General features: G+C 38.5%; 1 protein-coding gene across 1 annotated transcript in view; it reads left to right on the forward strand.

Annotated features, from left to right (window-relative positions):
• Nucleotides 1–8359: 8359 nt before the first annotated feature.
• LOC122792868 (hemoglobin larval subunit beta-1-like) overlaps nucleotides 8360–26403 on the forward strand; it is a 40703-nt gene continuing 22659 nt past the window's right edge. The window contains exon 1 of the mRNA XM_044060427.1: nucleotides 8360–8791. Within this exon, the coding sequence (XP_043916362.1) occupies nucleotides 8396–8791 (396 nt within the window). The 5' untranslated portion in view covers nucleotides 8360–8395. The remainder of the gene's footprint in view (nucleotides 8792–26403) is intronic.

Raw genomic sequence — 26403 nt, forward strand, 5'->3', positions numbered from 1 at the left:
CATATGGGTTTACATTTAAGCTGGTAAGTTTTTCTACAATACCCGAGTGGGGTATTGTGTCGAAAGCCTTTGCAATGTCAAGGTAGGCTGTATGGACTGCCTTTCCCTCATCAATGGCCTTGGTGACTGTTTCGAAGAAGTCGACCAAGTTCAAAAGGAAGTTCAAAAGGCATAATCTGCCCTTGACGAAGCCAAACTGGGTTGGGTCCAATGTCTGCAAGTCCCCTATATATTTGTTTATGAGCTCCATTATGATCCTCTCCATAGCATTGCAGACTAGACTTGTTAAGCTTATGGGGCGGTAATTACCAGGGTCCGTAGAGGCACCGCCTTTGTGGAGTGGGACCACAGTTGCCGTACGCCACTCCTTGGGCACTGTCTCTCTTATCTCTTTCTATAAGGTGTCTTTTTACTGTGTTTGTGAGTTAGGGAAACTTTTCACCCTTGAGTCTTCTTAGTCTAGCTGAGAATAACTTCTGTTGAGTAGAAGTTGGGTATTAGGGAAAATATGAAGAAGAATATTCATTGAATTGTTTTCCGTAGAGAGTAAGCTCCAGTCAGTAGAATGCAATTCCACTAGATAACATTTCCTTTGCTTTGAGGAATGATTTATCAATCATCTGTACTGAGGAGACATATGGCTACTTAAATTGCTGTTAATGGTACTGGGCAGTAATAAAATGTATTAGGCAGTATTAGTCAGACTAACAATCCCCTTCCAGGTGTGCTCACTGAATGTTCAAAGAGTAGAAGGTGTAAGCTACTTTAACTCCGTGCTTACTCTTTCTTGGGAATTACCATAGACTATAATTGCTTAACAAGCTTTCTAATGTAGTTAACATGTATTTACCTTTAAAATTCTTGTTTTCTTTCAGTAAGTAGGATCAGTAAGCTACCTAAAGTCGGTTGTAACTTTGATTTTCTTTAGGAACCCTCTTCTGAGTATGAACTCGCTTAGCAAGCTCTCAATTATATTAATATGTTTTCTACCTTATAAATATTTGTTTTTTCTTGTTCTTCTTTTTAAAATATGTTACTTATATTATCACTAAGCTGCTATAGAATAAGTAAATTCTAGTCTTAAATTGTACTGTACTTGTCGTTGCTGCTACCTGTTTAGTGTTTTATCTGTTTAGTGGAGCATATCTCCCCGGGCCTCTACTGAAAATGGACCTATATCCAGTTAGACTAGCCCGGTCAACAAATGTAAAATAAATAAAATAAATAGTTCAGTCTGATATATATATATATATATATATATATATATATATATATATATATATATATATATATATATATATATATTTTGTTTGTTTTAATGGTTAGTAATAAGACAACACTTTTATTTCTTAACCCTGGCTTTTTGCCTTTAAAGAAGTGTATGTTTTAAGAATATAATCAATAATGTAATCTATCAGGATAATGCCTTCCTTCAAGTATGATTCAGTCATTGTCACAATATCTGGTTATTGATTATAATTAGATCACTGCTACAGTAGCCTAAGGTATATGGGTTATATCCTTCCCAGGAAATCATAGCCAGCTAGATTCCAGTTCTTTAGGGCACCTTCCACATGCTCAGACCATTGACAGCTTGAATAATAAAGGGAGAAAATCAGCAGTCTTGGTGGCAAACCCTTCACAACTTTCCTCCCACCAAAGAGTGCTCATCTTATGGGCTTTCAAGGATCAGTGGCCAGCCAGCATATGTCCAGTACTAAGCAGATAAGTTCTCTTTGGGGAAAAACCTTTGACATTTGTTTTATTTTATCAAAAAAAAAAAAAAACACTTTAAACCCACTTTGAGAAAGTGCTATTTAACTTTTAACTAGGTTTAACTTTTTTGGGACTAGAACAAGACTATTTTTTTTTTCATTTAAATCTGTGTACTTCATTTTAATGTTTTGACAGTAAGGTTTTTAAGGAGTATAAGGAGTGAGGTGCATGGCAAAGAGAGAGGTGGCAAAGGCTAAGGATAAGGCATATGAAGAGTTGTATGAAAGGTTGGACACGAGGGAGAAAAGGACCTGGCTAGACAGAGGGACCGAGCTAGGAAAGATGTGCAGCAGATAAAGGTGATAAAGGATAATGAGGGAAACATACTCACAAACGAGGAGAGTGTGTTGAGGAGATGGAAAGAGTACTTTGAGGGGTTGATGAATGAAGAGAATGAGAGGGAGAGAAGGTTGGATGATGTGGGGATAGTGAATCATGAAGTACAATGGATTAGCAAGGAGGACGTAAGGATAGCCATGAAGAGGATGAAGATTGGAAAGGCTGTTGGTCCAGGTGACATATCTGTGGAAGCATGGAGGTGTTTAGGTGAAATGGCAGTGGAGATTTTAACCAGATTGTTTAATGAAATCTTGGAAAGTGAGAGGATGCCTAAGGAATGGAGAAAAAGTGTTTTGCTACCAATTTTTAAGAATAAGGGTGATGTGCAGAGCTGTAATATCTACAGAGGGATTAAATTGATCAGACACAGCATGAAGTTATAGGAAAGAGTAGTAGAAGCTAGGTTAAGAAGGGACGTGATGATTAGTGATCAGCAGTATGGTTTCATGCCAGGAATGAGCACTACAGATGCTATGTTTGCTCTGAGAGTGTTGATGGAGAAGTACAGAGAAAGTCAGAAGGAGTTGCATTGTGTTTTTGTAGACTTAGAGAAAGCATATGACAGGGTGCCTAGACAGGAGTTGTGGTATTGTATGAGGAAGTCGGAAGTGTCAGAGAAGTATGTAAGAGTGGTACAGGATATGTACGAGGGTAGTGTGACAGTGGTGAGGTCTACGGTGGGAGTGATGGATGCGTTTAAGGTGGAGGTGGGGTTACATCAAGGATCAGCTCTGAGCCCTTTATTTGCATTGGTGATGGACAGGTTGACAGATGAGATCAGACAGGAGACCCCGTGGACTATGATGTTTGCAGATGTCATTGTGATCTGTAGTAAGAGTAGGGAACAGGTGGAGGAGACCCTGGAGAAATGGAGATATGCTTTAGAGAGAAGAGGAATGCAGGTCAGCAGGACTAAGATAGAATATATGTGTGTGAATGAGAGGGAGGATAGAGGAATGGTGAGGATGCAAGGAGTAGAGGTGGTGAAGGTGGATGAGTTTAAATATTTGGGATCAATAGTTCAGAGTAATGGTGAGTGTGGAAGAGAGGTGAAGAAGAGAGAACAGGCAGGATGGAGTGGGTACAGAAGAGTGTCAGGAGTGATTTGTGACAGACAAGTACCAGTAAGAGTGAAAGGGAAGGTCTACAAGAGGGTAGTGAGACCAGCTATGTTATAAAGGGTTGGAGACAGTGGCATTGACAAAAAGGCAGGAGTTTGAGCTGGATGTGGCAGAGTTAAAGATGTTAAGATTTGCACTGGGTGTGACGAGGGTGGACAGGATTAGAAGTATATTAGAGGGTCAGCCAAGGTTGGAAGGTTTGGAGACAAAGCCAGAGAGGCAAGATTACATTGGTTTGAACATGTGCTGAGGAGGGATGCTGAGTATATTGGGAAAAAGATGCTAAGGATGAAGCTACCAGGTAACAGGAAAAGAGGAAGGCCTAAGATAAGGTTTATGGATGTGGTGAGAGAGGACATGCAGGTGGTTGGTGTGACAGAGCAAGATGCAGAGGACAGGAAGAAATGGAAACAGATGATCCGCTGTGGTGACCCCTAACGGGAACAGCCGAAAGAAGATGATGACAGTAAGTTTTCTTTTAAAGTAAGTTTACTTTACATTTTGTTCATAGCTAGAACAAGTGTGTCTTGTGCTTGTCACTGTGGGCATTTTTCATAAACATTGTTTATGGTACTTTCTTTTTACCGATGTTTGCTGACATTGTTAACTGTGTTTCAGGCTTCTTTTTCGGCTTAGCCATGGAACAGCTTATGGGTTCCGAAGTTCTTCCTTCCTTCCTGCAGACACAAGAAAAAGAAAATTATTAGACAGCCTTTGCCAATTCATTATGCTGTTTACTTGCACAGCCACAGATGGGTGACCTTGCAGTAGCCATTTCTCAGACCACTCATATTCTTCCCAGGTTTCCTCTGGTGTAATCCCTTCAGCCACCATGCACCATGGTTTAGACACATCCATCTTCTATAGGTATGGGGGAACCACTCTTGTCAGTCTCAGAAGAAGGACAGGGGAATGCTTCTCTGCGTGGCTGGACTAAGGTGCATGTTTCCCCAGGATGATGTCTCCAGCATGCACTGGTTGCTTCTTTGTATTTTCTTTGTAAAATGAAGCAGAAATTTGAACATTTATCTTATCTCTTACCCTGGATATGGAAGATTTACAGGAGTTATCTCAGTGCTTGGTTCAGGCTGTTAACCCTTCACATTGTAATTCATAGGTTCATAGGTGTGTCCTAGGCTAATGGCTGTGGAGCCTTTACAAGCCTAGGCCATAGGATTACCCTGGCATTGTGCCACCTGACATTAGTTCCCAGTGCAGCTGTCAAGTACAGCCACTGGAGTGATCCCCGGGGGTGAATTTTGTATTTCCCATCCACTCATCAAGATTTCTCTTGAAGAGGACCAGTAAGGTGTTCTGTTTGATATGTATGGGAAGTCTATTCCATAGCATGGGCAGTCTCTGGGTTATGAACCTGTCCCTCCAGCATGTTCTGTTGATTGTGGTAATGAGTTTGAGGTCTCTGGAGCGTGTGGTGTGGAGGGATTTGGATTTCTTTAGATGTGTCATTTCTAACAGAGCTGGGTCAGAAATGGCTTTGTAAGTCAAGCAGAGATTGCCTCTAAGTAGGCGATATGAGACATAGAATAGTTTGGAGCTTTTTGAGTCTGTCCATACAGGACAAGTGTTTAAGGCCTAGGATCATCTTTGTGAGGTATGTTTGCGGCCTCTACAGTTGTTGCAGGTGTCTAGTGAGGTACATACCAAATGGGGCATTGTACTCGATGATTGGCCTAATGAGGGAAGAGTAGAGGTAGACAATGACATCTTTCTTCCTGGATGCAAAACCCTTAGCAATGAGATGCGCCACATAAAAGGACTTTTTGACCTCCATGGCAATGTGGTGGTCAAAAGAGAGGTTGCTGTCAACCTGTGTTCCCAGATCTCTTATAATGCCTTCTGTGTTCAGCGGACTACCATCGATGTGGTAATTCATGGGCACTGAGTTTTTCCCAAAGGGGATGATGACACATTTTTTTGGCATTGAGCTTAAGGCCATTGTTCTGACACCAGTAGTTGGTTTCTTGGGGAGTTAATAATAGATCCCAACTTGCAATTGTCTGCGAACTTTGTCAGCCAGAGTCCCTTCATGTTGGCCTGGACTTCAGAGAAGTAGATACCAATCAAGAGAGGACCCAGGACCGAACCCTCTGGGACTCCACTTGTGACTGGTCGGCAGTCTGATTTGGAGTCAGCTACTTTCACACTGTGGGTTCTATCTGTGAGCCAGTTTGCAACCCACCTAGTGATATAGGGGCTGATGCCTAGCTTAGTGAGTTTTTCTATGATTCCTGAGTGAATGGTGAGAATAGTATCAAAGGCCTTGGCCAGATCAGGGTAGACTGTATGAACCACCTTGCCTTCATCCACAGCTCTGGTGACTTGACTCAAAGAAGTCGGCCAGGTTAAGCAGGCATGATCTACCCTTCACAAAACCAAACTGTGTGGGATCCAGGGTTTTGAAAATCCCTATAGCCTTGTTTATTAGATCCATGATGACGTGTTCCATAGCTTTGCATATCAGGCTCATCAGGCTAATGGGGCAATAGTTCTCCGGGTCTGTATTCGCTCCTGTTTTGTGGAGAGAGATGACTGTAGTAGTGCGCCATTCAGTAGGGACAAAGCCTGAGGTGAGGCTGTGATTGAACAGGGCACAAAGGTGTAGAACACAGCCTGGCATATTGTCAGGTTCCATAGAAGCTGTATTCTTGGCCTTGGACAGTGCTGTTTTAACCTGTGCAGTAGTAATACTGGGTGCCTGACAATCTACTGGTATTGTGATTGGTCCTTTGGGGGGTAAAGTTGGCACTGAATCTGTCGGCCAGTATATTGGCAATATCTGCTGGCTCGGTATAGGAGGTACCATTGTGCAATAGCTCAGAGCGAATCTGGGTATTGCCATGGAGATTCTTTACATAATTATAGAAGCCTTGTGGTTGTCTTTACTATTTGATGCTATTCTGTTTTCATAGGTAGCTTTAGAGGATTTGATGAGGGGATCTCAACTTTTTGTTGAGGCTGATAAGGGAGTTTTTCCAGTCTTGGGACATCACCTTATTCCGCATCAAATTCTTCCTTCTGTTGTAGAGTTTGTTTATAGCAGGGGACCACCAGATTGGCTTCCTTTTTTTGGAGGACAGCTTCTTGGTTCTATTGGGTTCGGCGAGATCCATGCATTTGTGTACAGTTGTATGATTCGGTGGTCATGCAACTATTTTCCATTTGCATGAGTGCTGTAAATTAGCCACCTCTGTTTTAGGAGCCCAAAGTTAGCTTTGGAGAAGTTTTTCATGGTGGTTACCTTTGCGGGAAGGAGGATGTGGATTTCCAAGGTGATTAGTTTGTGGTTAGATCTAACCAGGGAGGAGTTGACTATTGGTGTGGAGCAACGGTCACCCATGTTAGTAATGATCAGGTCAAGGATGTTGCTACCTCTAGTGGGAGTAAGAACGAGCTGGTCCAGGGCATTGGAATTGATGAATTCCAGGAAACATTGGGCAGGTGCATTGGTACATGAGTAGTTTTCCCAGTTAATGGAGGGGTAGTATGCCCAGTATGACAGTGTTAGGTTGGACCCTACTATTCTCCAGGGTGCTTAGGAATGTGGAGTGTGAGTCTTGGGACATGGTTGGGGACCTATAGCAGGCTATGACCTGAATCACTATCTTACCCAATGTTAGCTGTACCTGAAGTATCTCTAATGCGTTATGTTGGGCTACTAGTCTGGAGGTGTGCGCATCCTTTATAAATATGGAAACACCACCGCCTTTGGAGCTTCATTCCAAGTTCTGGGGCCAAAAGATGGGGAATGAGTTATAGCCTGGTAGTTCAGGGGTGCTTTCTGCTGCTTTGAACCAGGTCTATGTTACAGCACAAATGTCGATGTTCTCCATTTTAAGGAGTGCTTTGAGTGAGTGCATTTTGAGATTTAGACTCTAGCACTGAGCAGCATGACCCTCAGATTGCATTTGTTTGTAACAGTTATGGTGGTAATTTGATCTTTGGAACACAGCCTAAAAAAGGTACTGTAGGGTTGGCAAGAACCGTGGCCAGTATCCAGAAGCCCAGGGGTGACAGATGCAGGCCATCTCTGGCAAAACATCGAGGTCTGTCAATCATGTCATCCTAGGCAGACAGATATTAGATCCCCTTGAAAAGACACCAGAAACTTAGCCAATTGTTGAAATCAATAATTTTCTGCTTGTACTGTGGTATCATTCTGGGTGATGATAGGATGCTGCTCAGGGCTAGGGTCATACTCGCCTAAGCTACATAATCCGAGAGCTCCTCCATGTCTCTTCATGTAATGCAGAGAGGTATGTCTCAGGTCATTCACACCCACATGTACAGTGACAGTCATATTTGTAGCTGTTGTTGAGGGACCTGAGTACATGCTTTATGTGGCGGATCCTGGCACCTAATAGGCAGCTGACTGTTACTTTCTCCTTATTTACCCTAGTGAGTGGGACATCAGTGTGCCTCACTATCGAGTCACCTATGACTAGTGTGTTGGGCATGCTGTTTTGCCTTATGGGCTTTGGTTGAGTGGCACATTGTTTAGGAGAGTTATGTGTCTCGTGATTAGTGTTGTGTTGTGGGGTCGAGTGCATTTCTGCCTTGGAGGCTTCTACTGTTTGGGTAGATTTTTATTGAGAGCCTCTGCGAAGGTGGGTGTGTGATTTGTGTTTTTATGTGAAGGCAGTGCTGGTGTGTGTTCTGGAGGGCTATGTGTTCCATGTGGTGTGGTGCAAGTGTTGACATTCTTCTCTTGACCAGCTATTCTGGTCTTGGTGGAGAGCGCGTGGCTTCCAATTTGGATATATAATTACATCTCTCGCAAGTCTGAGTGTTGGGAGGTAAGAGGAGACGGTTGTCAGTGTACATGAGGCACTTGCCACTTTACCTCAGGATGCCCAATTTTACCAGGTTAATAGGAGAAAGTACAGGGAAATGACCTTTAGACATGCCTGAAGGGGTGGGCATTAATAATAAGTACTAGAGCTGTTTACTTGTAGAATGTTTAGTGCTGGTAGCACATTTGTGTGCTATAATAATTGCTACAATAAGTCTGGTAAAGTGTTGACGAATAAGTTAGTAAAAATGCAGGAGAGGAGAGAACTAGCAGATCTAAGGGATCTTGATTGCAGCTTTTGATAGCAAGATAATTTTTTTTAAAGTTAGTTTTTATAGTGTTAGGTATAATGGCTCTTTCAGCTGAGGATACACAGACTGCTGGTGCTGTTTGGGAAAAGATTTATGCAGATGTTGAGGATAATGGTGCTGTTGTGTTAAGTAGAATGTTCAAAGAACACCATCATACTTTGAGCTACTTTAAAAATTCTACACAGCTGCAGTCTGTTGCTGAGACTGCTTCTGCTGAGGAGATTGCAGCCCTGGCTGAGGTTCAAGCCCATGGGAAGAAAGTTTTCTCAGCCTTGAATGATATGGTGCCACATTTAAACAATGTGGATGCTTTAAAAGAAACTATTGCTCCATTAGCAAAGAAGCATGCTACAGAGCTTAAAGTAGATGTGAAGGACTTTGGGATAATATTTTTGTTTGGAACTTTGTGGACTCAATTCGCTATCCTCCTCTTGGTATTTTTTATTTTTATTTACTTGGAAAAATTGAAGAGCAGACTTTTTGGCACCGCTCAGAAGCTTGCAAACAGTCCTGGATACAGGAAATCTTTATCTGGACTAGATTAGTTACAGGAAAGGTGGAAAATAAGCTCAAACATGGGCTTTTAAATAAAAAAACGTATTTATCAGGCACTGTGAGGCATACAATTTTAGTACAACCATGCAGATTAGTTTATAGCTATATAATACAGTAAAACGTATGCAGCAGACAATAAAAAGTGCTATAAATACTAGAATAATCAATAACTAGTAAAAATAAGCAAAAAAAAAAAAAACCCAGGATACTTATTGTATATATCACAGATCAGAGTTTTGGTCAGTGCCCCTCCTCCGTTTAGCTCTGTGTGAAATGGCAGAAATACTCGCAAGGTAACTTTTTAAGTAACTGAAGGTTGAAACCTGAAACAACTTTAAAAAAAAAAGCTCAAAAGAACCAATGAGGTGCTTACTCCAAGCCTAGACCAGGCAACTCTAACCAGTCAATGACCATAAACACTACACTCTCACTGAAGTGGAAAATGGCTTTTGCTAAACTAAGATGGCCTGGAAAATGTGCTTAGAACACACAGTCTCTGCAAACAAACATCTAGGCCCAGAAACACAATCCTGAATATGGACAATGCTACAGCTACTACCTACACCATTTTAGGCAGAAAACACTACATAAATGTTTATCACAGCAGAAAAACAGCAGTGAGACACTAAATGAAAGTTTTAAACAGATAATGGAGCAAAGAGACATTAGAGAATGCTTTTATCTGCAAACAAATCAGTTATATGATACATTCCTTGGCAGGAAATCAGAACAAATAGATGTTTAACAAATGGAGAAAAATTCCAGTTAATACCTTACACACAGTGAAACTAGCTAGAAAAGATTTACAAACAGTGTGACAGTAAAAACCTTATCAGGCCCTGTGAGGCAGACAATTTTAGTACAACTGTGCTATAGCTATAAAATACAGTTAAAAGTATGCAGCAGACAATAAAAGGTGCTATAAATAGAGTACAGTTGTGGACACTTACCATAAATGTAGATGTTCAAGTGTATTCACTGTTGCAATCATCACATTTGGGTTATCTGCTTGCAGTAGCCCTCAGTCAGCCTGATTAACAAAGTCTTCGGTCCGGCGTCGGTTGCTGTCTCTTCTTCCGTGACGTCAGGTAGTCAAGGGTATAAAACATGCAGCCGACACCATTACATCAGTTTTTCTTGCCCCAGATGTCAGGTGCCCCCTAATGTGAAGCAATTAAATATATAAATATACAAGGATATACCTCCAACAAAAAAGCAAATACACCAACAAGTTTGTGAGCATAGTAAAAGAAAGTAGAGGTATAGCCAAAAGAAGTCAGGGGGCTGGAGAGAGGGTAACCATGTCTGCAACAGTGAATACACTCGAACATCTACATTTATGGTAAGTGTACACAACTGTACTATGTTCTTCATGTTTCACTGTTGCAGTCATCACATTTGGGTAGATTCCCAAAGCTAAGATTGGGGGGAAGAATTTAGATAGCATTAGGACCAGCTATAAGGCCCTGCAAGACTGCAGTGGCAAAGCCAGCTCAGGATTTAGAGAAAATTGGCAAATGATAATGCTTGGTGAAAGTATGTACAGAACTCCAGGTAGCAGCTTTTAGGATGTCCCTGGTAACGATGCCTCTGAGAAAGGCTATAGAGGTAGATGCAACCCTTGAGTGGGGTCTGATCCCCTGTGGGATAGGTTTTCCATGGTGCTTATAACAGAAATGAATGCAATGGCCTATCCATTAAGAAATGGTTTGCTTTGAAATAGCATTCCCCTTTGCCCCTGCAGCAAATGCCACCAGCAGTTGTTCAGATTTCCTTTGAGGTTTGGTCCTGTTCAAGTAGAATCTAAGTTGTCTGTGCACATCTAAGGAGTGCAGTATCCATTCCCCTTTGTTCTGTGGATTAGGAAAGAATGTTGGCAAATGAATCGACTGACTAAGAGCCACACTGGATACCACCTTGGGCATGAAGGATGGATTGGTTCTGAGGGACACCCTGTCCACATGAAAGATGATGAAAGGCTCCACTGCCATAAGGGCCTGTAATTCAGATACCTTTCTTGCTGAAGTGATTGCTAAAAAGAAAGCTGTTTTCCAAGAAAGAAATTTTAAATCTGCAGTAGCAGCTGGCTCGAAAGGAGGAAGAGTGAGTTTCTCCAAGACAAAGTTAAGGTCCCAGGCTGGGGTTGGAGCTCTCCTGGGTAGTCTTAAATGTTTGTCCCCTCTGAGGAACTGCTTGAGCAGTGGATGAGAGAAGAGGGGAGGTTCTGTGTTATAATGAGCTGAAATGGCTGAGATGTGAATTTTGATGGAGGAAAAAGACAAGCCCTTGTGAAGCATCTCAGTTAAGTATTGTAAAATCTGAGGTAAATTGGGTGCTGCTGTGCTCATCCCTTGAGACTGGTTCCAGGCACAGAATCTTTTTCCATTTTTTAGCATAAGATTTTCTAGTACTAGGCCTCCTTGCCTCTAAAATGATATCCATCACTGGTTTACTGAGGGATGGTAAAGGAGAGATTAGGTAATTAGCCAAACTGCTAGGTTCAGTGTTGGAAGCTGAGGGTGCAGAATCTGGTTCTCCTGCTTTGACAACAGGGAAGGAGTCTGAGGCAGGTGCCATGGGGCCAACCATGACACACTGCGCAAGAGGGGATACCAGTGTTGGCGTGGCCAGTCTGGTGCAATCAAAATCGTCCTTGGTTTGTCCTGTTTGATCTTCAGTAGTACTTTGGAGAGCAAAGGCAGAAGGGGGAAGGCATAGACTGATGGTTTTTCCAACTGAAGGACAGAACATCCACTTTCCAAGCTTGTTTGTGGGGAGTCCTTGTGCAAAATTTGTCCAATTGGTAGTTTTGGGGGGAAGCAAACAGGTCTATATCTGGGCTCCCCCATTTGCTTGTCAACATGTTGAAAATCATTGGTTCCAGTTTCCACTCGTGTGGGTCCATGAGGTTTCTGCTTAGTCCGTCTGCTAGTGTATTTAATTTCTGTGTCAGGAAATGAGCTTGTAGATGCACTTGGTAGCTCAAGGCTGTGTTCCACAGAGCCATGGCTAGTCTGCAGAGGGGGTAAGAATAGGTACCCCCCTGCTTGTTTATGTACCACATAACAGTGGTGTTGTCCGTCTTTACCATTAGTTGTCCTGGAAGATTGTGGTCCTTGAAGGCTGTCAGATCATTCTGTACAGCTAACATTTCTTTTTGATTGATATGCAGGTGCATTTGACTTAGGTTCCATTTGCCCTGAATGCACTTCCCTGCCAGGTGAGCCCCCCATGCATAGTCTGATGTGTCTGCTGTTAGGGTTTAGGCGGCAGGGGGTAGTGTGAATGGGAGTCCCTTGTTTTGGTGGCAGGCCTCTGCCCACCAAAGGAACTCTAGGCATAGGCAAGGTATGATAGGGATCATTGCTTCTAGATCCTGAGAATGTTGACACCATAGGCTTTTTAGATACCATTGTAGTTTCCTCATATGCAGTCATGCATATGGAATTAGAAGAATGCAGGAGGCCATGAACCCCAAGGCTTGCAGTATTTGCCTTGCAGATAGCACGGCTTTTGTGGCCACTTGTTTGAAGTAGGTTGTCAAATGAATTTGTTTCTCTGGCGTGAGGAAAGCCATCTGGGAAGTTGTATTCAAACTTGCTTCCAGGAATATAATTTGTTGACAGGGTACCAGGTGTGATTTATTTTCATTTATGGTGTACCCCAGACAAGTTAGCACCCTTTGTACAAAGGCCAGATGACTCAAAAGTATGTCCTGGCTTTCTGCCTGAATTAGACAATCATCCAGGTATGGGTATATTTGAATATTTAATTGCCTGCAAAATGCAATAACTACAGCTAGGCACTTTGTGAATACCCTGGGTGCAGTAGATAAGCCAAAGGGCAGTGCAGAGAACTGATAATGCGTGTAGCCTGCTTTGAAGCATAGGAATCTTCTGCAAGATTCCCTGATTGGGATGTGCAGGTGTGCTTCTTTTAAATCTAGTGTTGCCAACCAGGCATCTTTGCCTAGCATAGGAAGCAACTGGTGAAGAGTCAGCATCTTGAATTTTGGAATCACCAAAAAGGTGTTTAGAGTAGACAGGTCCAGGATAGGACGCCATGAATTGTCTTTTCTGGGTACCAGGAAAAGTCCCGAGTAGAAACCTTGTCCCTTTTCCTCTTCTGGTACCAACTAAATAGCCCCCATGCTTAAGAGAGAGAGTATTTGCTTTTGGGCCTCCGCCACTGATTTGGGGGTAGATCTGGCCACCCGCTTGGTGTTGACAACGTGTGGAAGTGAAATCTGTATCCCTGGGACACAATATTTAAAACCCATTTGTCCTGGGTAATGAGTTCTCAGTTCTTTGCATGAAGAGCAATCTTTCCCCCCAAAGGGGCAGTCAGTTGATAAGTGCTTGGAAGTTTTAAAAAGAAGTCATTGAGACAGTTTACCATAGGGGGAGTTTTATTGATCCCAGATTTGGAAGTGGAGGCCCCTCACTGCTTAGTCCTGTGTGTACCCTGTGACTGCAGCCTGGGAGCTCTGCCGGATCTGGATTTGGACTGATAAGGTCTGGAAGAGGCAGGAAAGAACCAGTTCTTGGAAGGCCAATGCCTACTAAATCTTGGAGGTTGTACTTGTAAAAAATCTTTAACAGTTTGCATAGATTTAGCTTTTTCTTCCATCTTTTTAAGAGCTTCTTCTGCATTGTTGCCAAACAGGCGGTCCTGGTTTAGGGGAGCATTCAGTAATTTTGCTTTAACATGATCTGGTAGGAATTACTCCTTAAGCCAAGCATGCCTTCTAAATACAGACCCAGTTACAGCAGCCCTGCAAGATGCCTCTAGAGAATCAAAACCACATTGCAAAGTATGTTTTCCAATTTGTTCAGCTGAATGCAATAAATCCTGTAAATCCTTATTTTCAGCACAATCAGGAATCAACATAATTTTCTGTTTAAGCAATCCAGTAATATGCTGCTAATACTTTAACATATGAAACTGGCAGTTTAAGGCCCTAATGGCCAAAGTTGCAGAAGTGTATAGCTTCTTACCCCATCTATCCAGCGCCCTGGAGTCTCTATCAGAGGGGGTAGGATTTTTGGCAGTAGTAGCTTTAATGCCCTTGGGCCCCTGTGAAATGGTCTCAGGATCCACAGTAGGATTTTTGAAAAGGAACTTGTGAGAGTCAGGGACCCTGTAATATCTATCAGGTTTTCTGGGAGCAGGAGGTAAAGAGTCAGGGGCCAAGCTAGATTCTGCAAATGCATCAACAATGTCTAGTACAGGAGGTATGGCTAAAGGCCTGTGCTGGGGCAGGAGTAAGAAATCCCTAAGCCTCTTTTTAGAATCAGAGAAATCCTGACTTTCCCAACAAAAATGCTCCCCGAGAGTATGCAATGTTTCACCAAAAGAGAAATCCTCTGGGGGGGAAGCAGAGGGAATAGAGTCCTCAGCATCAGAATCCTCATAGGTAGATAAGGGTAAATCCTGGTCATCAGAGGAAACAGAACATTCAGAATCCTGGTCAGAAGTATCATAAACAAACTCAGTCTTAGGTCTCTTAGAGGGGGAAGGGTGGCTTCCCCTGATTAATAAGGTCTTCAGCCATTCTTATCATTTGTTTTTTAGGCATAGAGGCCTGAGCATGCAGTCTGGGTGTCAGTTTTCTAAGCATGGTTCGAGATTTAGGCCTTAAAGAAGAAGATTGCGTCGGTTTAATTTGCAAGTCAGTAGGCCTGAATAGACCCTCAGAAGCCGGTGCCTGCACAGCGGCTCCGGACCCATCCAAGGCAGAGACATTCGCAGGTTCCACAGTTGAAGCATCTCGCGGCATACCAGACTCCGAATGGGTCTCAGTAGAGGCCTGCGAATCAGAAGTAGTGGGTATCAGGGGCTGCGAAAGCACCTCACTGAGTGCTGGTGAACTGGCGACTGGCTTAGGAGAAGTGTCATCGGCAGCTTTGGACCTAGACGGCCTGTCTCTTTCTTTATCTTTGCATTTTTTCAGAATGTCGGTAGTCGGATGGCTGGTTGAAGACATATCAGGATAATTGAACCGAGCACCAAAATATTTAGAAATGTAAATATACCGATGACAGATGAGGTACGTTGTGGTCAGGGCCTAGGCAAGGAATACAGTACAAATGAAAATCTTTATGAGGTATTTGCTTTCCACAAGTAATGCAATTATTTACTTTTACTGACATTGGTTAAGAGCAAGAAAAAGTTTCCCCAACAGGGTACTTAGCTTTTAGTTGAAGACTTCAGTTCTGAAACTCGAAAACGAAAATTTCAGGAATCGGCCGACTGGCACTTGCGAACTGCTTCTGCTTCAGGCACCACACGGTAAGAAAGACTGATGTAATGGCGTCAGCTGCATGTTTTATACCCCTGATGACCTGACGTCATGGAAGAAGAGACAGCAACCGATGCAGGACCCAAGACATTGTTAATCAGGCCGACTGAGAGCTACTGCAAGCAAATAACCCAAATGTGATGACTGCAACAGTGAAACATGAAGAACATCTAGAATAAGCAATAACTAGTAAAATAAGCAAAAAAATAACCCAGGATACTTATTGTTATATATCACAGATCAGAGTTGTGGTCAGTGCCCCTATTCTGTTTAGCTTCTGGTAAGAGAAAAAGAAATTATGTTTCTGAAGATTCCCAGTGTGAGAAACAGGGAATGGAACAGAAGGGAATAAATTCTGTTATTTCTCCTTGGGCAACTGATTCTAATATTGATGAGAGTTTTTCTTATTTTCCGTCTGCAAAATTCTCCTTTTCTAAAACCATTTCTAGAATGAATCAGCTGGAAGTTCCACAGCCTATTGTTGTTTCTTTTATTCTACCAACTTTGAAGGGTGTTTTATTACACCCTGCAGCACACCTGAATTGACAGTCAGTCTTCAGCCCCTAAGAAGGCAGATAGGTTATATAAGGTCCTCGATGTTACAAATATCTTTATTCTAATCCCAGATATGACCCTGCAGTGATTTCACTATCAAATCCTTCTTCAGCAAAATATTTAGTAAATGTTAGTCCTTCTCCCCCTGAAAGGGATAGGAAAACTTTTGCTATATTTGGGAAAATATTGTATTCTTCTGCTTCTCTTATTTTCAGGATTCTTAATGGTCAAGCTTATGTTATAATTCTTTTGCCTACACATTTTAAGAATTTGTGGAGCATAACTGCTACTTTTTCTTTATCTCAGGGTAAATCTTCAGACTTTCTTATTGCTTGTGTTTCTTACACAACCATTCTTTGAAGTGACCTTATGACTCAGCTGATGCCACTTCTAGAGCAGCACTTACCAAGTCTTTTATGAGAAGATTTGCATAGTTACATTTTCAAAATTTGCCTTAAGATGTAAAAGCCGACATTTTGAATTCTCCCCATAGATAGGGAGGTTTTATTTGGACCATCTGCTTAGGTCCTTAAAAATGTGGTGAGAGAGGAAAATTGATGCAAGGAGTGACTCAGATTTTTCAGCCTTCCTTCTCCAAGTTTGTTAAAGGTTTCATCCCTAATTCATGATCCTTTAAAAAAAATAAATAAATAAGCAGACTCAGCAATCTCCAGGCAAGCTAATGTTAAAAAACAATGACAAGAAGACTCAAAAACAAAGTTGGAATGACTATCTTTAAAATGCAATTCCCCACCATGGCAGCCCTTTAATTGCTCCCTAAAATCTGATTCTCCATTTCCCTCGTTGGCAAAAGATAGTTTCAGACAAATGGATATGAGAGTTATCCATCGGGGTATAGATGGCTGTGAGAGTCCCTATCTCCTTTTCAGGGGATTCCTTCTCATCCACCAGATTAAACATATTTATTTGTTGGCTCAAAAGTGTAATAGAACATTTTCTTCTAGTCTCTTGCAGGGAAATGTTTTTATTCAAGAATATTTTTGATACCAAAGAAAGAAGCTTCAAGGAGACCAGCTCTAGATCTTTCCTTTCTTAATCATTTTATGAAAGTTCCTAAGTTCAAAATGTTCTCCTTTCACAACCTGTTACCTTTCATCACCCTTTCATTTTTTTTTTTTTTTGGTAACTTTTGATTTAAAGGATGCTTATCATCACAGTCCAAGAGCTACATATTTAAAGTGTTTCTTAAGATTTTTCTGTGTTTGGATTACACTTTCAGTTCTCGTTCTCTGCACTAATGTTTGGGTTATCCACTGCTCCAAGAGTGTTTATAAAGGGTCTAGCTCCTGTAATAGCCTATTGCAGACTACAAGGTATTCACATTTTCCTTATTTAGATATCCTGGTTATCTCTGCAGAGTCTTTTTCAAAGTGTCAGGGTTCTCTCACTTGGGTAAGAGATCTCCTTCTCACACTGGATTTTCAGGAAACCATTCATAAATCATGTCTAATTCCATACCACAGAATAGTATTTTGGGGGTTTCTCCTGGCTACATTCATCCAAAGAGGATGAAAACTGTGCAGTACAATGAGTTGCTTTTTAGATGACCTTTCTCCCACAGGAAAAGATAAATCTATGTCTGGATCTGTTCCTGAGTTTTCCACCCTTATGAGGACTTCAGCAAGGACATTTCTCAGGATTTTTGGATTCATGGCATCTGTGACACTCATGATTCCTCTAGGCAGATTACACATGAGAAAGATTCAAAGGTACCGAAAATCTACATGATGGTAACATCAAAACCCAATGATTTTTTTTTCGCAGTGTCAGTAGCACAATAGGTCTCACACTCATCTTTGGTTCTGGAAAACCAGAAAGCTGTGGGTTCAATTTCCACTCCAGGTAATTGAATTACCAACACTGCATTGCAGCATGGGGGGGGGTGCTGCACTCCTGATAGTGTCATCCTTCAGATGAGATGTTAAACCAAGGTCCCATCTGCTTGTGTTGGTAGAAGCTCAGGTGGATGCAAAAGATCCCATAGCACCCATCAAAAATAATAAGGTCCTTTATTTATATACAAAAATAGTTATTTAGAAAATATTTACAAATATTTACACATGTACCAATATGTAAATATATAAATCGTTGACATACATTCATAATTACGTGTATAATTATGCTAAATTTTCATCCCTATTAGACCCCCCTCTCCTTTTTCCATAACCACCTTCTGAATTTACTTAATATTGTTGCTAAAATCCATGTACCATTAAACATAATTTAATTTATTCTTTCATTCCATACAACCCAAAATAACATAAAATAACTTTTTATATATTCTTTTAACATATTTACTTCTGTTCTTATAATATCCATATTTAATCATATCCATGTTTATTTTATCCACTTCTTTTATATCTTCAAAAAAATCTTCTTTACTTAGTTTTCCCCATAACTTTTTTACTTTATTACATTTCAAAAATACATTCCACAATTTCTTCTTTTTGACAATATAAACATATTCTATCACTTTTCTTTTTATATAGCATATAAATTTCCTTTTACTGGCAATTTATCTATTATCAGTATCCACAAAACGCTTTGACATTCTACTTTCTGATTATGCTATTTGCTTCTTATTTTTATAGCTTTAATTTTTACATCTGTTAGATGTTCCCGTGGTTTTACATAGCATTGCTTTATCATTACATTCTTATACCATACTTTTCTATCTTTTTGTATATAGTTACATTTTGTTTTCCACAAAAATATTTTTTCTTGGTAACTTTTTTTTTATTTATACACTCTTTTTCTCTTTTACTCTTTTTTTACTACACCCCAAAATTTATTATACTTATGTTTTAGGCAGTTTTACTACTAATCTCTCATCTTTTTCATTTACTTTGTACAAATTTAATAAAACAGCATATCCAACGGGGTTAATTAACCCTGAACCTCCTTCTTCTTTATTTACATACAAAACTCTTCTTTTTGCTGGGTTTAATCTAGAACCTCATATAAATGAAAAAATATATATCGGCAATACTTCCTTTTCAAGTACTGTTAGCAACATAAATACACTTGCTAAGTATGCTATTTTTCCAGTAAGTACTGGATTTATCAAATGAGCCTTTTTCTGAATAACAATTTATTTGTTCTCCAGAAAAGATATGTTTGCTTTATTTCTTCTATTGTTTTTCCCATTGAATTCTACTTACATCTTTATTCCCAAATTCTATACCTAATACATACATTTCATTAATTGTGAAATATATACCCACAATATTTACATCAACTCATCTTTAAATACTTGTTTGTGCAAATTATTACTTCTTTAGCCAAAGTTTGTTTTCGCAATTATTATAATGTCACCTGTATGTGTTAAGAGAACTAGAATTCTTAACCCTTCTGGTATTATATACCCTGCCTCCTTAATTTTCTAATTTATTTCACATACTCTCATATTCATAACTAATGCAAAGAGTATAGAACTCATTGAACATCCCTGTCTTACACCACTCTTCATATGTACCTATTAGCTAGACCAGCCATTTACAAGTACTTTTTACTTTATTATTACTGTATGCAGATATACACAATTTCCTAACTTTCTCACTTATGTTGTATTATTTCATTATTACCCATAAGATTTCATGTCCAGTTGTGTCAAATGCCTTATTAAGATCTCATATCACAATTTTTGCTTCTTCTTTTCTGTTCATAATATCATCCACAATTTCTCTAGCACTAATAATTCTTGACAACCCTTCCCCTTATATGCTGTCTTCCATAATATTTTCCATTTTAGTTTCAGGTCTCTTTTGTATTATTTCCATAAAAATCTTATAATCATTATTATTCAGTACTATTGGTCTCCAGTTTTTTTATTATCTTCTGTCTTCCTTCTTCCATATGACTTTAAGTATTCCACTACATAATTTACACATAAAACCTTCATTTAACCATTCATTCATTCAAAATCTTGAAAAAAAAAGTTTTTTTGTTTGCCAATCCCTTAAAAAGTTATATATTTCATACCCCATTCCATCTGGGCATACAGCTGAATCTATATTTACTTCTCCTGATACTTTATCTAGCTCATTTAAAGAAATCTCCTTTTCCAACTCTATTCTCTTTTTTCCTTTAACTTTTTTGCTTTCCATGTTTTTTCACAACCTTTTTTTCCTTTAAACATTTCTTGTACATATTGTACTACATAATCTTTTCCTAAGTTCTTTCTATTTTTCGTATTACATTTTTTTATTTCTTTCATTACACTACCATCTTCCTTTACTTATTTGCTTAAGCAACTTGATACTTATACTCTTTTTCCTTGTTAAATCTGTCTTTGCTTATATAACAATTCCTGTATTTTTCTTGATATATTTCATACAATTCTTTTTCTTTGTTAAAGTACTTTCTATCATTATGTTCTAAATCTTCCAATTCATCATTATATGTTCTTTTATATTTTTCTTTCTTTACATTTCTCACATCATATTTCCACTGTAAAAAAAACATTTTTTTATATTTTTTCCTTAAATAACATCCACCATTCAGAGCAATTTTTATAAAATGTTTGTATAGTAATATGATCTTTCCATAACTGTATTATTAATCTCTTTCCTTTATCATTCCATGCTTTCTCAATTATCCTTTTTATTCATTTGCCTATTTTATATATTCTTTGTTTTCTTTTATCCCTAGCCATATTCAAAGATGATCAGAAAATCCTGTTTCAACTACCACTCCTTCTCCTATAACTAAACCTTCTGATACTATAAAATAATGTATTTCAGTTCTTTACACACCCCTTTTGTAAGTCCATGTATTTTTGTCCCAAACTATTAACTTACCACATCTTATAACTTCTAACATGTTTTCTTATATCATTCCCTTTCTTTTCATGCTTGACTATTAAATCATAAATCCTCCTGATATTATAATGTTCATATTTATCACTATATAGTCTAAAATATGATTAAACAAGTGTTCCCTTTCTTTGCAGTTAGTATAAGCATATAATGTTATAATTATATACACTTGTTCTTTCCATTTAAAATCTACAATGGTTAATCTTCCAATTTTTTTTTTTGCTAAAGTTACATCTAATGTCTTTGCTATATTTCTACTGAATACAGCTATTCCAAAACATCACTCATTTTCCAAATTCCAGATTAGCTCTCCTCCCCATAGTTTCTCTGTTTGTAATCTTTCTTCGTTTCTTAAAAATCTTGTGTCTTCTAATATAATTACATCTACATCACATTTATTATACCACCCCAAAATGATTATTCTTCTTACAATTCACATTTACAGAAAGCACTCTAAAATTTTCATTTTCCCTTTTCCTTAAATTCATGGTTTCATAAGTGCATAGATAATTACTAGGCTAGCTCTCTTAATAGGCCATTCTAAGACTAACCAGTTTTCTTCCTAAAGGTGAGAATCAAACACTGTACCTTGTGCCTGTGAATTAGACACTTTAACCATTATACCAAGCCTCAATCTTTAGCTGTTTATATTCTTTTCTCATCTGTTTCCTTTCTTTTTTCTTTTGTACTTATCCCTCTAAATTTTATTTTTCTTTTACCCTTTTGACAATCAAATTATTTTCCCTTTTACTACCTTCCAGTGTCTGTCTTCTTTATAACTTATTTCAGAACCTTGTCCTGTTTATTATTTTTATCTCATCTAATTTTTCTTCTATTGCTACTACTTCTTAAACCTTCCTCTCTTTGTTCATTTTCTTCTAGTTCTTTTTCTTTTCCTTACTGTTACTTTCACTATTTTCATTTTTGCTATCCATCCATAAATGCCCAATTTTGTTACAGTTATAACATTTCAATTCACATTTTGCATCATTTCCCATTTTACCATAAATGTAACATTTTCTTTTGTCACAATTATCAAAGTTCTTCTTTTACACAAAAATATGTTTTGGATTGTCCCCAATATTTTACAATAACCCTGTTCCCCTCCACATTTATCATGCTTGGTATATGTATATTTTTTCTCTATTTTAACACAATGTTACAGTTCCGGTCACCAGTCCATAAACTCCTTTTGCCATAACCTTTTGCAATGTCCAATGCTTCTTTACATAGAGTTTTCAAATGTCCTTTCAAATTGTCTCTTTCTACCTTGTTTGAAATTGTACATGAATCTTCTTTTTTGTTTCTCTGTTAAATGCTTTTATCACATAAAGATTCCATGGGTTACAATCTTTCTTTTCTTCATATTCTCCAAGAAAATTTTCCATTGAAAATAAGTCTCAAATATAATGCCACAAAATGTCTCTTTGTTAATAAGAATAAATATTCTTACTTCATGTGCTTTTACACCCAAAAGAGCAATTACATTGTTCCACATTTCATACCTCTCAATTTCTTTGTCTTCTTTACTTTGAATCCTTACCATGTACTTCAATTTTTCATTTGTCTTCTTTTAATTTTTCTGCATATGTTGTGTTTTTCATCTCACCACTATTATTCAGGATTTTCCCTACATCATTCTTTTGTATTTTCTCCATAATGTCATCACAAGAAACAGCTCTGCCATTTTTCTGGCTCACTCTGCACCACCATTTTTTAAATAAATCATCCTGCAACCCTTCCAGCTGGAGGGTTGTAATTATACACCCATCATTTGCTGACTCATCTCCATCAAACCGGTTTCTTTGAAATATTTCTCAGAATCCTGTACACATTCTCTGGTCTCAAAATTTGCTTTCACTACTCTATTTGTTCCTTCTCTGTACATCTGCCTCCCTGTTTTTCCAGGCTGCCTCTACACCTGGAACAAAAACAGGATGTATTCCTCCAATTTTTTTCCCACTCACAAGAACAGGTAGGGGAAGTTCCCAGTGCTCTGGCTAAATTCCCCTTAGTAGTAGAAATACCACCTTGGGTCATCCCTGAAAAGAGGCCACTAGTCTAGAAGGACTAATTTAGTCAACAAAGGATAAATAAATACTATTTCAAATTTCAGTTTTGGGATTTGTTAAAAGGGAATTGTTGTGTTAGAGAGTACAGTTTTCTCTGAACCCAGGTCTCCCATTCTTCCTTCCACTTCCACTAAAGTTTTTAACATATGCCTCAGACTTTGCTTTGGAACCATGAGGTAAAAATGCAGCATCTTTGAAACAAAAAAGACACACCAAAATACATAAAGAAATGCTACCCATCTTTTAATCTTCTTTCTCATTTATATTTATTTTATTTATTTAACATTTGTTTTCCAGGAAAGTCTGACTTGGAGCAAAGCCAATTTTCAGTGGAGGCCCAGGGAGTAATGCTCCAGATCCATGTCTTTATAATTATATCATAGATCTTATCATGGCTCATTTAATCCAATACACACACACACACATATATATATATATATATATATATATATATATATATATATATATATATATATATATATATTTTTTTTTCCTTCTCTCATCATCAGGAAGTAGAAAAAAAATTAACCATCTCATTAACTTTGTTATAAAGTTTATAGGTTTTCGAGAATATTAAAGCATTATAAATATTGCTGTTTTTATATCTGCATCTAATTTTTTTCAAAGTTAAATGAAACTTCTTCATAAAACAACTAAAAATTGTTACATAATCTAACTGCTCATATGAATTCACTCTTGGGAAGAGCTTTTTAATGTATGCATGGGGTGCATAACACTGTATTAGTTGCTGTCTCTTTCCTATATGTTGATGGTACTAATGATTTATTTGCCACCAAAATATTAACATCCAAAAATGAAATCTCACTTTTAATTGCATTACCTACAAAGCTTATACTTATGTTATTTGAATTCAAATGTTGTAATAATTTATAAAAAATTATTATTAATAGTGCAGGCACAAAATTTTACATATTTAGAAAAGTTGTCAGATGAATATGTCTACTTTTGCTTAAAAAAAATCATAAAATGTCCGTATATGAGGGAGCAAAATGTGCCCCCATAGCTGTTCCCTGTTTTTGCAAGTAAAAATCTCCTTTGAAACAAAAATGATTTTGTAACAAATAAAAATTAAGAAGTTCTAAGACCGTTTTTCTCTGGACCATCAGGTAACAAATATACAATTGCTTTCCAAACCATACTTGTTAGGTATATTGGTATATAATGATTGAACATTCATAGTAGGCAGAAATTAGTCCTCATCTATCTATAGCTTAAATAAACAAGAAATGTTATTATTAAATTATCACTTGTGAAGCGGGCAATGATACATTTATATAAATGAAAACAAACAATATTGGCATATCTTCAGCTGCAAACATTATACATCACTTATAATCTGTCCAGTCATTGTCAGTCAAACATTACCAAGCTCTTTAAATTCCTGCCTTCCATTAAATACCATTCCTCCTACAAAATATTATTCTGCATTTATTGTAAATAAACAAGAAATGTCATTATTAAATTATCACTTGTGAAGCGGGCAATGATTTTACAAACTCCCCCCTTCAAACCTACCAAACTGGCATCCTTCCTGATGACCTTAGCGATCACTCCCTCACCTATGTCATTAGAGCTAAAACTAATCTAAGCTTACCTACCTCTCATAGAACACTATATTCAAAAAAAAAAATTAATCCCGAACAGTTTCAAACAGAGCTTTCACAATACAACTGGACCCCTCTAAAACACCTCTCACTTAACAATGCTGTTGAACATTTCAACTCAGCATTCCTTGCAATCTTAAATCAACATGCCCCAAGTCGTACCATTAGAACAAAGACCAAAACAGCACCCTGGCTAACCTCTAATACTAAACAAAAAATTATACTCAGAAATAAATCTTGGAAAAAATGGCGTTCCTCTAGAAACCCAACAGATCATCAAACCTTCAGAGAGCTCAGAAACAATACCAAAAAAGCCATCCTTTCAGATAAAAAGGATTATTACTTTGAACTCCAGCAATCCACCAAAAAAGAACCAAAAAAGTTCTGGTCCACTATCAATAATCTACTTACCCCAGGCAAAGTAGTTACACCCAACCCACAGAATTTAGACCCTGATAATCCCTTTTTAATAGCCAATAACTTCAATACCTTCTTTACTACTTCCATACAAAGTCTACCTAACCACTTATCTCCTGATGCTTCCCAACTGCTCTTAAGTAACATCAACAACTCCCTTCTTCCCCTTCAACTTCAACCCATACCCACCTCCTACATACAATCTCTTTTACAAAAACTTAAACCCACTACCCCCTCAACAGATAAGCTTCCTGCTGAATTCCTTCAAGTAACAGCTAAAGCTATTGCCTACCCTGCTTTTATCCTAATAAACAGATCCATAAAAGAAAGTACTTTTCCAGCAATCTGGAAGATATCACACATCATACCCTTACACAAAGGAGGCAAATCCACTGACCTTTCAAACTTTCGCCCTATAGCGCTATTATCTCCACTAGCTAAAATCATGGAAAAATGTATACACAAACAACTACTTAACCATCTCCTTCATAACAACCTACTAGCTAACACTCAACATGGATTTAGACCTTCACATAGTACTACCTCTGCACTACTTTCTTTTACCAACACCATCAACTGTAACCGTAACAACAACAAATTAACCTCTTCTCTTTTCCTAGACCTGTCAAAAGCCTTCGATATGGTCAACCATACACTTCTTTTACACATATTAAAATCCCTTGCCCTGGATTTCTCTTCTTTAACCTGGTTCTCATCCTATCTTGAAAATCGACAACAAGCAGTACTATGGAAAAACTCTCTATCTTCTCTACTACCTATCTCTTTAGGAGTACCTCAAGGATCTATACTAGGCCCACTCTTATTCTCTATCTTTATTAATTATCTCCAATCATCTATCCAAAACACTACCTGTATACAATATGCAGATGATTCTACCATTATTTGCACAGCTTCCACTCAATCTGAACTCCAGTCACTGACACAATCTACCTTTTCTACCGTCGAACAGTGGTTCTCAAAAAGATGTCTTCTCCTCAACCCCAAGAAAACAAAACTATTACTATTCTCACCTACCCACAAATCTTCTCAACTAAACTTCACTATTACTGCAAGTGATAATTCCCTCATCTCCCCCGACTCTACTACCAAACTGCTTGGTGTTACTATTGATAATAATCTTAGCTATGATTTTCATATCAATAATACTATAAAAGCAGTTAATAAAAAGATTGGTTCACTGTACAGAATTAAACCCTTTCTTACACCAGAAGCACGGACCACCTTAGCACAATCACATCTTATCTCTACCCTACTATATGCCTCCTCTATTTACACTAATCTCTCTAAAAGCAATCTTAGGAAACTGACTACATCCTACCATAATATAGCTCGTTTTGCCACAGCATCCCAGTATAGAACTCACCATTGTCTAAACTTAAAACACTTACACTGGTTGGAACTTCTTAACAAACTTATCTATCAACAACTCTTAATAACCCATAACATTCTATATCAACCAGCAAAGACACCTGCTCTTAGTAACCTCTTGACCCCCTATAATAACTTGAAACAGCTGCGCTCCGCCGAAAAGCTACAAGTCAACACAACTAAAATTACAAATTCTGCAGGTAACTGCCTTTTCTCCAACTCAGTAGGCAAAATATGGAATAACCTCCCCTCACACATTACCTCTCTAGGCTCCTTTCATCTTTTTAAAAAACA

The sequence above is a fragment of the Protopterus annectens genome, chromosome 2.part0, assembly GCF_019279795.1.
Source record: "Protopterus annectens isolate FY-2018-M chromosome 2.part0, PAN1.0, whole genome shotgun sequence".
NCBI lineage: Eukaryota > Metazoa > Chordata > Ceratodontiformes > Protopteridae > Protopterus > Protopterus annectens.